We start from the raw sequence: 11220 nt of genomic DNA, 5'->3' as shown, positions 1-11220 counted from the left end.
GCACTTTTATTAACATTATGTATCAGCCCAGTTTCCACTGCTATAATAAAATTCTTGATCTTAAATTCTTTATAACAAAATGAGGTTTATTTAGTACCATTTTAGAAAAGTCCAAGATTACCAATTTTCCCTCTGGGAATGGACTCATGACAGATGGAATGATAGCATCACATGTGCAAGACATACATAGGTAAGGGAATAGCAGCCATATGTGAAAAGCAGGAAACAAGATAATGTGGGTGAGCTATTTTTCACTTAAGCAACAACCCACTCTTTAGTGAACTAATTGGATTCCCATAAGAAGTATGAGAATTGCCAAATGAGATGCCAGACACATGTGCCTTTAATCTCAGCACTTGGGAGGCAAAGGCTGGCAGATTTCTAGGAACTCAAGGCCAGACTGGTCTACACCGAGAGTCACAGGCCAGCCAAGGCTGCATAGTGAGACCTTGTCTCCAAAAAACAAAAATAAAAGAAGTATGAGAAGCACATTAAACCCTTTGAGGGGCAGGGTAATCAATGAACTAGTATATTTCCCTGAGGTTTCACTTCTAAGATGTTCCACTGTCTGTATATTCATTTATCACATGTATCACACACAAACATACACACACACACACACACACACACACACACAGAGCCATACAATTACATGTCATAGCATGTATGCAGAGGTCAGAAGATGCCACGAAGAGCAGAATTATTTTGTTCTGTAATTCCACCATGTGGATTACTGAGATGGACCTCAGTTCCTCAGGTTATCGGGTTATCAGGCTTGACAGCCAGCACTCTTATGGGCTGAGCTATCTTACTGACCATAAAAGACTTGTTTACTAGGTTGGTTTACACAATGCAGTGGACGAGAGGTCGAGAACTGAGCAGCTGTTCAGCCCTGGAGGCTGTGCTACGTGCCTCAGCAGCCTCAATCTGCACCAAGGGCCTGAAGGATGCCTGGGAGATACAGGTCTTCAGTTCATGTTGTAAGCACGAAGACACCAGGTTCTATTATCACTGGCAGAATCAGCAGCTGCAGCAACAGGGTGGATGAAATCATCATTGAGAGTAAAGGCCAAGCCAACGAAGAAGGGAACATTTTCTTCTTCCACTTCCTTTTATCCAAGCCACTAGCAGAAGATGCTGCCCACCTCTAGGATGGCTCTCCTCACCTCAACTAACTAGCAATACAGTTCCCCCATAAGATGCCCACAGGCTGACCTGATTTAGATAATTCCTCAATAAGACTCTCTTTACAAGTGATTCTAGGTTGTGTGAAGCTGACAATTCAAACTAACCATCTGAATAGGAAGCAAATCCCAAAGTATTTTCAAATTAAATAGACTTCTTTCTGAGTATGGTCAGACACACTTGTAATCTATTCACTTTAGAAGTAGATTCAGAATTGCTGCAAATTCAAGGTCAGCCTGATCTACATAGTGAGTTTCAGGCCAGTCAGATGACACTGTATTTCAAAAAGTCAATGGCAAATATATATATAATATATATATATATATATTATATATATATATACTCAAATACATAAAAAGGAATTTTGACAGTATCTAAGTTGTTTTTAAATACTGAGAGAAGTGTTTTGCTTTTAGCTTTCTGTTTGGATCTTACATTTTCTAGCATTAGGATAAATATGTATGTTAGAACACTAGCTAAAGACATACTAAGAAAAAGGTGCTTCACTGATGTCAAACAGTAAGAAATACGATGTTCGAAGAAATAATTTGTAAAATTTATTAAACAAATAGACAACTGTATTAATCAGCAACCCTCCCCCTCTCTCTCTCTCACACACACACATCTATACATCTGGAGATGATGGAGAATCTGACTGCTAAAGTTGCCACATCATGTTACCCAAATGTTCAGTTTTCACCAACATAACAGGAAAGTGTATCTCACTAGAGGGAAGAAAATAAAGCTAGAGCCCTGGTGAGAGCATTTACCAGGTAAGGCTTTTTATTTGTTTACATTACAAACTTTATTGCAGACAGAGGCAGGTGGATCTCAGTGAGTTTAAAACCAGCATGGTCTACCAAGCAAGTACCAAACCAACCAGGACTGTCACACAGAGAAACCCTGTCTCGAAAAAATTAAAAACAAAAAAATCACATATTTATTTGTTCAGGTATGCACAAGAGTGCATGTCACTGAGCAAAAACAGAGGTCAGAAAAGAACTTGTGGTAGTCAGTTCTGGTCTCCCACCATGTTTGTCCCCGAGATTGAATGCGGCCTGGTCATGCTTGGCAGCAAACAAATGCATCCACCAAGTGAGCCATCTCTCTGGCCCAATAAATGCTGTGAAATAACTATTTTAAGTGTCTTCAAAATGCTAAGTATGATTATTGAACAGAAGAAAAATGGAAGGAACATAAGAACAAGATAAGAAGAAGAAATTATAAAAGAAACCAAGCGAAAGTTATGTAGCTGCAAAGTGAAATGAATAACTCCCTGGAGTAGAATACCATTCAGGTACACAACCAAGAGGTTCCCTTCCCAAACTCCAAGTGATGGAAATTGAAAAGAGAGCTATACTAAGATGTATTATGCTCACACTGCTTAGAGCCTTAGAGACAAAGACAAAGACAGAATCTTGAGGGAAAGAAGAAAAGTGTCTTGTTAAGTACAATGGAAGCATGATAAGATTATTGGCCACATAATTTTTAAAAACCTTACAGACTGGAGAGCAGCACGACAGCATGTTTAAAGTGCTGAAGGAAACAGATAATATCCTGCTGATTGGCAGTTCAATATTTTGTAATTGTCTTCAAAAATGGGGGATAAAGTAAGGCATTCCTAGGCAAACAAAAGCTGAAGGAGATTTTTCTTCCAGAAAAAGCTGTCCTACCAGATATGTTAAAGGGTATTCATCAAGTTGAAATGAAAGGAGACTAGACTATCACTCAAAGTTACATAAGAAAATGAAGATGTCAGATAAAATTAACTGGACAGACCTAAAAGTCAATATTTATATTGGGATTTGTAACTCTGCTTTTGATTGCTTGCTTGATTTAGAAAACAAAAATGTGTTCACATTTGTGTATTAGAAAAATGTGTCACATCCATAAAATGGAATTTTACTCAGCCATAAAGAAGAAATGAAATTAAGAACTTTTCAAGAAAATGGATAGAATTGGAGCACATTGTATGAAGAAACGCTGCGGGCTTAGCTTCTAATTTTCATAGCTATATTAATGTGAGAATGGGTGTGTTTAGAGGCCAGGAAACTAAAAAATGACCTTTGAGAGGAGAAAAGGGGAGGGGAAATGTAATAAGGCAAATTTCACCCCCCCAGATTTTTAGAGTTTTTTTTTAAATCATACAGGAGACAAAGAAGGCCACTATACTTTGAATAAATTCAATTTATCGATAAGATATAATACTATAACCAAACAACAGAGTGAAGATGAAAGTCTTTTTTTTTTTTTTTTTTTTTTTGGTTTTTCGAGACAGGGTCTCTCTATGTAGCTTTGCGCCTTTCCTGGAACTCGCTCGGTAGCCCAGGCTGGCCTCGAACTCACAAAGATCCACCTGGCTCTGCCTCCCAAGTGCTGGGATTAAAGGCATGCGCCGCCGCCGCCGCCGCCGCCGCCGCCGCCGCCGCCGCCACCACCACCACCACCGCCCAGGCTGAAGATGAAAGTCTTTAAGAGAGAACAATAGTGTAAACTTCAACACTCTACTTCAGTAATAAATAGGTGATCCAAGCTGAAGGTCAATATGAAAAAGAGACTTGAATAACACTGTTGAATAAAAACGCTTTTTATGTAACTGTCACAAAACAACAATTCTTAAGTACTCATAGAAAATCCCCTAAAAGTATAATTTTATAATTATGTGTCAATAAATTTAAAAAAGATTAATGCTACACAAAGTGTTTTCCTTAACCACAATCTAATGATTAATACCAACAATATATAAACAACTTCTGCAACTCAGAAAAGGGGCAATAAACTTCTCACATTTGAAATGATAGGACTTGAGCCTACAAAAAAGATATAACCAGGAGTCATAATCACACGAACAGTTGTTCAGTATCATTTGTTGCTAACAAAAGCACAATAAGATATGTCATAGCCACTAAGATATTTATGCTTCAAAATGGAAAATAAGGATTGATAAGGATGTGGAGACCTGGAATCTTTATACATTAAAATAGGAAGGTAAAATGGTGAAGCTGGTGTAAAAATCATCCCTGTGCAGTGGCTCTCAACCTTCCTAAGGCTGCGACCCTTTAATACAGTTACTCATACTGTGGTGACCCCCAACTATAAAATTATTTTCATTACCATTTCATAACTGCAATTTTGCTAGTGTTATGGATTGTAATGTAAATATCTGATATGCAGGATAGCTGACATGCAACCCCCAAAAGGGTTGCAACCCATAGTTGAGAACCACTGACCTTGTAGTTATTAAAAATATAAACAGGATTATCATATGTATCAGTTATGTCTCTGTTGTGATAAAATAGCCTGACAAAATCAACTTAAGGAAGAATGAAGGGAGAGAGGGAGGATGGAGGTGGGAGTGAAAGGAGGTTTATTTTGGCTAACAGTCCCAGGGTATAGGTCTTCATGGTGGCAGGAGCTTGGGGAGGCTTATCCCATTATATCCACAATCAGGAAGTAGAGAGTGCCATGCTCAGGTAGCTTCCTTGTTTATACAGTTCAGGATCTAAGGCCAGGAAATGGTTCGCCTTTCTTCTTCTTCTCACCTCAGTTAACCCAATCAAGACAGTTCCTCATAGGCATGCCCAGTGGCTAGCATAATCTAAATAATCTTTGCAGGTGGGCCTGCCTGGAGGTTTGTCTCCCATGTGGTTCCAGATAGTGTCAAGTTGACAATTCTAAAGATCACAACTCAACCCCATGTCAACATGCCACCCAAGCCCATCACTTACAAACTGTAACCTTCTACCTCTTAGTCCCATAATCTTATCTTACACTGCAGAAATATATCCCATCCAACTTCAGAAGTTTCCATAATCCTAAACAATTTCAACACCTTTTTTTTTTTTTCTTTTGGTTTTTGAGACAGGGTTTCTCTGTGTAGCTTTGCGCCTTTCCTGGAACTCGCTTTGGAGACCAGGCTGGCCTCGAACTCACAGAGATCCGCCTGCCTCTGCCTCCCGAGTGCTGGGATTAAAGGCATGCACCACCACCGCCCGGCCAATTTCAACACTTTTAAAAGTCTGAATTCTCTTCTGAGACTCAAGGAAGTCTCTTAACAGTGGACTCCTATAACACCCCCCCAAAAAAAAAGAAAGAAAGAAAGAAAGAAAGAAAGAAAGAAAGAAAGAAAGAAAGAAAGAAAGAAAACCATCAAGTTGCTCAGTTCTAACTCACAGTGGAACCAAATGTAATCATTAATTACAAAAGGGAAAATAGAATCCTAACAAGGAATAATCAGAGCCAAGCAAGACTAAAACACAGCAAGGCAAGCATCAAATCTTGTAACTCCGTGGCCAACATGTAGGACTCAGGATGGATCTCCAGAGGGCTTGAGTAGCCCCACCTGTCCACTTCTGCTGCTTGCAGCAATTATCCTCTCTCTCAGGCAAGCTTTACACTATGTCTGCAGCTTTCCTCAATGAATGTCTCACTGTCTTAACATCCATAGCATTCTGGGATCTCTCCATTGATTCACCTTCAGATCTTCATGCCGTAATGCTTCAGGGCCACCATACTGGTACTTCACCACTGCTACATTTTTCTTGGTGTCAGTGGCTCTCTGAAACTGTGGTGAAAGGCTATGATGATGCTATCACAGTGCATCTTCTATGCCTGCAGAGTTAGTCCCACATGGATGTCTAGACTTTTCTAGATTTTTAGTAGCAGCAAATTAATTCTTTTGCATTTGTTAATTTATCTCTCAAATTCGGCGTCACTACTCCTGAGTGGTTCTTTGTGCCCTGGGTGTTAAACAAAGCATGGTGGCATCTCACGATTTTTTTTGGGAGGGGGGGAGGTTGAGATAGGGTTCTCTGTGCAGCCTTGGGTGTCCTGGGACTTGCTTTGTAGACCAGGCTGGCTTTGGACTCACAGAGATCCACCTGCCTCTGCCTCCTGAGTTCTGGGATAAGAGGTGTGCATCTAAAGTACTAAACAACGCAGACACCATACAGAGAATTTTTAAAAATCTAATAATGAAAACATTTCAAACAACAAGCAGGCCACTCAGCGTGGAAGTTTGAAAAGGTTTTCTGTATGGCCAAGCTCTCTAATGGGTTTCTCAAGTTCCTCCTCTTCCTGTGGTTGGAAGAAAATAAAATCCTTATGAGGAAGTAGACTACTGTTTCCTAAGGTGCGGCTTGTCATTCAGAGGTTTGGCCCTGAAGCCTGAATCATTGTCTGAGGAAGATGCTTTATTTTTTGGCCTTTGTAAAATAAATAAATAAATAAATAAATCCCACAGCACGATGAAGAGGCAAGAGTTCCATGAAAATGGCTTCATGGCATCCATGCAGAGAGAAGTGTAAAACCAAACAAACACAAATGAGTTTTCATGCCTTTTGTAAATTCCTTTGCAAAAAGGTGATGCCAAGTACAAATGTCAGCAGACCCATGCATGACATTAGAAAAAAAAATTTCTTTTAGGAGAGATGGAAACAGGTAGTTCTGGAGCTGGGAGAAGACTGATGTGCGAATATACTTCAGATATCTTTTTACAAGGGAGATACTTGGAGGAACCCTTGCAACACATAATTGTACCCCAGGGGAACTTGTATTGTCTCTTTAAATGTGGATGCACTGAATCTTTCAGCGTATTTCAAAAGATGACAATGGAGTGTGAGCTTTTGCTGTTCAGCACAAGGTCGTCGTGCATGTGGAGTGCAGGACCACGTGGCTAAGTATCAGGCCAAACTTTCTGAGTGTATATAGATACCAGAGAAGTAAGTGTTTTATCTAAAATACACACGAAAACCCACTACAAAATGTGGCATACATGGGTGCCATAAACCATGATGCCGCCGGGCGGTGGTGGCGCACGCCTTTAATCCCAGCACTCGGGAGGCAGAGCCAGGCGGATCTCTGTGAGTTCGAGGCCAGCCTGGGCTACCAAGTGAGTTCCAGGAAAGGCGCAAAGCTACACAGAGAAACCCTGTCTCGAAAAACAAAAAAAAAAAAAAAAAAAAAAAAAAAAAAAAAAAAAAAACCATGATGCCCACTATAGTTTTCAGATTCTCTATGATTCAACTGTGGTGGCAAGCTACATTTCATGGATGAAGAGCTCTGTTACCAGTCCTGGGCAAAGTATTCTTTGACTAGGAAGATAATAGAGAAAAGAACCAGAGTATCAGATTATGGGCCAAGACCTTACCTTGGGGGCATTCAGCACTTCCTTGCTGTTTGGGAAGATATATTACTGTTTATTGTGTTCTAAAAGTGAAAGTGTCACTGAATTTGAGAGCTACATTAACAAAATCAGGAGGATTAATTTGTGGCTACTAACAATCCAGAAAGAGAAAAGCCTAGATTTAAAAAGCTAGAAGTCAATTCATGAAATACCAGCCATGCTTCCTCTGCCTATTAATTATCTAAAAAGAGAGCAAGGAGGGTTGGTGGTCACGTGGATGACTCTTAGGTTCCCTTACATACTTTTTTATGTCCCTGGAAGGATGCCCAGTCTTTGAATTGTGATCCAAATGTAGCGAGGCACGGTTTGCCAAGCATTTCCCTAGTGTTCACAGAAGGGGAAGGAGCCACATATTCCCAGGATACATGTGTGTAGAGAGAACGCGTCAGTCACCACTGCCAATACGGTTTCCTAAAATTTGTTTTGTATATTGAGGTTCTGTATTATTTCAGCTGGGGGGGGGGGCTGTGTTTAATGTTAAATATATGTAATTATTTCCACAAAGTAAAAGTTGTTCATTATTAGCGGTATCCCCTTGCATTCCAGATAACTCTCAAAATAGCCAGGCTCCAGTGTGAAAGTTATCAGTGTAGGGACGCTGGCAGTTGTTTCTCATGTCAGTCAACACATTATGTACACAGAGCAAAATTATTGTTCCTTGAATTCTTCAGCTATGAGGAACATTAATATAATCCATTTTTATGTTTAATAGGCAATAAAATATTCAATTGTTCTTGCATTTGGGAAAGTTAAAATGTGTCCATCATTGCCTGGAGAAAAGGTTTCGTATTTTGTAGCATTTAATTTCCAGCTGCTAACTTAAAATAGTAGGCTGCTACATTCATATATTTTCATTAATCACTTTAATAAATACAATAAAAGATGGGAGTAATGAAAAAAGAGAAGCCAGGAGAAAACCACACAGAGATACGACTTCATTTCTACTAGGGTGACTACAATAAAAAACATTTAGGCAATAAAACATGTTGTGTCTGGGGAGATGGCTCAGTGGATAAACATGCTTGCTGTATAAGTGAGAGGATCATAGTTCAGATCCTCAGAGCCCACATAAAAGCCTGTCAGGTGTGGCAGCTGCTCGTAATCCTAGTACTTAGGATTCAGACACAGGATCCCTAGGGCAGACTATCTACATCTGGTACCTGAAATTGGTGTGTGAAGTTTACCAAGAGATCCTGCCTCAATAAATAAAATGGAAAGGAATCAAGGAAGATATCCATCAACTTCAGGTTTGCACAAGCACACACACACATATACAAGCAGAAAATGTTATTAATGGTATAGAGAAATAAGAACATTTATGCACTGTTAATGGCCATATTAGAAAAGCAGATTAGAAATTCCTGTAACAGTTGAACAGAATTAACATATGAACCAATGACTCTACTTCTCAATGTGTATCTAGGACAAAAATGTGTCCCAGGACAGTATGGAACTGGCAATGCTCCCTCAGTGACACCTGTTTTAAATGCCGCTACAAAGCTGAGATTTAAGACACTGGGAGATCAATTTATCGGAAATTCAGTGAAGTTTTGATACATAAAACCAAAGTGCATCCGCATCTGTGGGGCCATCAGAAAGCAAAAGACCAAGGCAGGGTGTGACGGAGACAATGGTGGTGTTCAAAACCTGAGGGCTGTCATGGGCGGCCCCACCTCTGCCTTCTGGACTTGTTCTCGGGCATATATTGAAACATGCCGTGTCCTCTCTTAAATGGACAGCTCTATGCAAGCTAAGTTTCTGTATGTACAGGTGCAAATGAGGTCTCATCAAACATAGCCCAGGGCTACTATCCCATAGCAGTTCTGTGGGACAAAAACTCCTGTGAAGCAAATATTTTCCCCATGAAATAAATGATCAAGTCTTAAACATATGTATTTTATAATGGTAAGGTTTATTCCTCTGGCTAAGAAATCCAAAGGTAATTTGCAATTGACATGCCTTTTTTGTACTTCTGCTATTAAAAGTTTACTGTTCCACTGCTTTCCAAAAGTGATTGATAAACCTCTTTCTTTTATGTCTAATTATTTTTCATTTTGTGATACAAAATTAATATAAATACAGATACATATATTCATTTTGTGGAAAATAAGAAGAAAGAGAACACAGATTCACCTCTTTGGCATAGAATAAGACTTCGCATGATGTCATACATAAATGGACATATGCTTTGTAGCTTGCAATTTTTGGTTTACGATGAACTACCAGATGATTGTCCTCTTGTGTAAATGAACAAAACTTCTTATTAAATCAGTGGGGTAGAATTGAAAGGTGAGATGTGTACAACATGAGATTTATATATAACTCTAGCCACTTGTGAAGGATTGACGTGAAATGATAGCAAATATTTATAAAGAAAAATAGAAACAGAAAGCAGTGGCAGTATTAATAGCAAAGTAATTTCTGAGGCTACTGCATTAAAAAGGACGGTCCCGAGGATGGCTATGGTTAGAATGCAGAGCCCTGAATTTTTTTCTCAGATTTCTTATTTCTTCCAAACACCTTTCCATCTCGTCTTCCTCTCCTGCCATTTCTTCGCCTTTAAAATGCCTATAGTCTATGTCTTCTTTAAATTCTTCAAGAGACTGCAGCAGCCGCTGTCTGAAATTCCCTTCCATTCGCTGGCCTTCGAATGCTCCACGGGGATGTTCGTCCTCCATCTTTGGCTCACTGCACTTGGGCTTTCCTTCTTTTTCGTTGCAGGACTTTTGCATGACGTTGTTGTTGTTTCCTACGTAACTCCAGGGAGAAAATGCAGAGATGGATTACTTTCTTACTTTTCAATCAGTTAGCTTCCTGTCCAATCTCCTTTTCCTCTTTGCCACCCCTCAATCCTGAACCCACCCTTTTGCCAGTAGATAAACCGAGTGGCCAGGGAAGCTGAAAATTTCCCCCAGTATCGTCTCTCCACAACTCCCACCCTAAGAACCCTAGTCTAAGTGACTCCCATACACTACCCTGTACAAATGCAGGATAGTTTCTCACTTGTTTTCCCGTCGGGCGATATCTGTGAACACAGATTCCTGGACCTACAAACAGAAACAAGGGATCAGGGAAGAGAGAATTGAGACTAGACACATGTTATCATTACCTGGAATCTGGGACTTTCATCATTGTGGTAGTTTCAATTAATCTTCTGTCTGGTTCTTTTCTTGTCCTCCAGAATTTTTGTGCCTCTTCCCTACTCCTCACTCTCAGGCTTGGTCCTTGTAAGAGTAGACATCTCCCATCTCCCATTTTGACCCCACCATTGTCCGTTAGTATTAAATGAGGTGAATTATTTTTAAATTATTTCACTGTTTATTGTCGCCATCCCACACATTCAGTCTTTCTCCATCCATTAACTCAAATTTCAGTGCCACCATGTTTTTCAATGAATTGGGGAAAGACAAAGAGGAGGGCAAAGCTTTCTGGGACAAAAGAAGCCTATTCTTTCTCAGTTATTACTAAATTGCTAGTTGTTTCTCAAGCCTTCCGCATGTTCCCTGGTTCTTTTCCAAGTACACAATTATTGGGCCAGCAAGATGGCTCAGTGGGTAAAGGCACTTGCTGCTTAGCCTGAAAACCTTAGTTCAGTCTCTGGGATCTAAGTGGTAGGAGGAGAGAACCAGCTCCTGCATATTGTCCTCTGACTTACACACATACGTAGTGGAACATGCGCTCACAAACATGCATGCAAATAGATGAATTAATTAAAAATTAATACATATTCAATTAACTATCCCCCTACTAGAGATATGGGGAAACAAGTCTAGATGGATTCCGGTCTCATTCAGCCACCATCACTCCAACGGGTCCTGGTGGTTTCTGCACACCAATCTGCTGGGATTTAA

The 11220-nt window shown here is 39.9% G+C and overlaps 1 protein-coding gene across 1 annotated transcript; it reads right to left on the bottom strand.

Annotated features, from left to right (window-relative positions):
• Positions 1-9804: 9804 nt before the first annotated feature.
• On the bottom strand, positions 9805-10101 carry Tceal7 (transcription elongation factor A like 7). The gene has a single exon (XM_059250516.1). It carries the CDS (start codon positions 10099-10101, stop codon positions 9805-9807), a length of 297 nt encoding a protein of 98 aa, XP_059106499.1.
• Between the last annotated feature and the right edge of the window lie 1119 nt (positions 10102-11220).

This window comes from Peromyscus eremicus, chromosome X, assembly GCF_949786415.1.
Source record: "Peromyscus eremicus chromosome X, PerEre_H2_v1, whole genome shotgun sequence".
NCBI lineage: Eukaryota > Metazoa > Chordata > Mammalia > Rodentia > Cricetidae > Peromyscus > Peromyscus eremicus.
This window is presented reverse-complemented; position numbering and strand designations above follow the sequence as displayed.

Bases quoted from the DNA above. Each gene is read 5' to 3' on its own strand.
- Tceal7 (XM_059250516.1), bottom strand. From the start codon at position 10,101: ATGCAAAAGTCCTGCAACGAAAAAGAAGGAAAGCCCAAGTGCAGTGAG.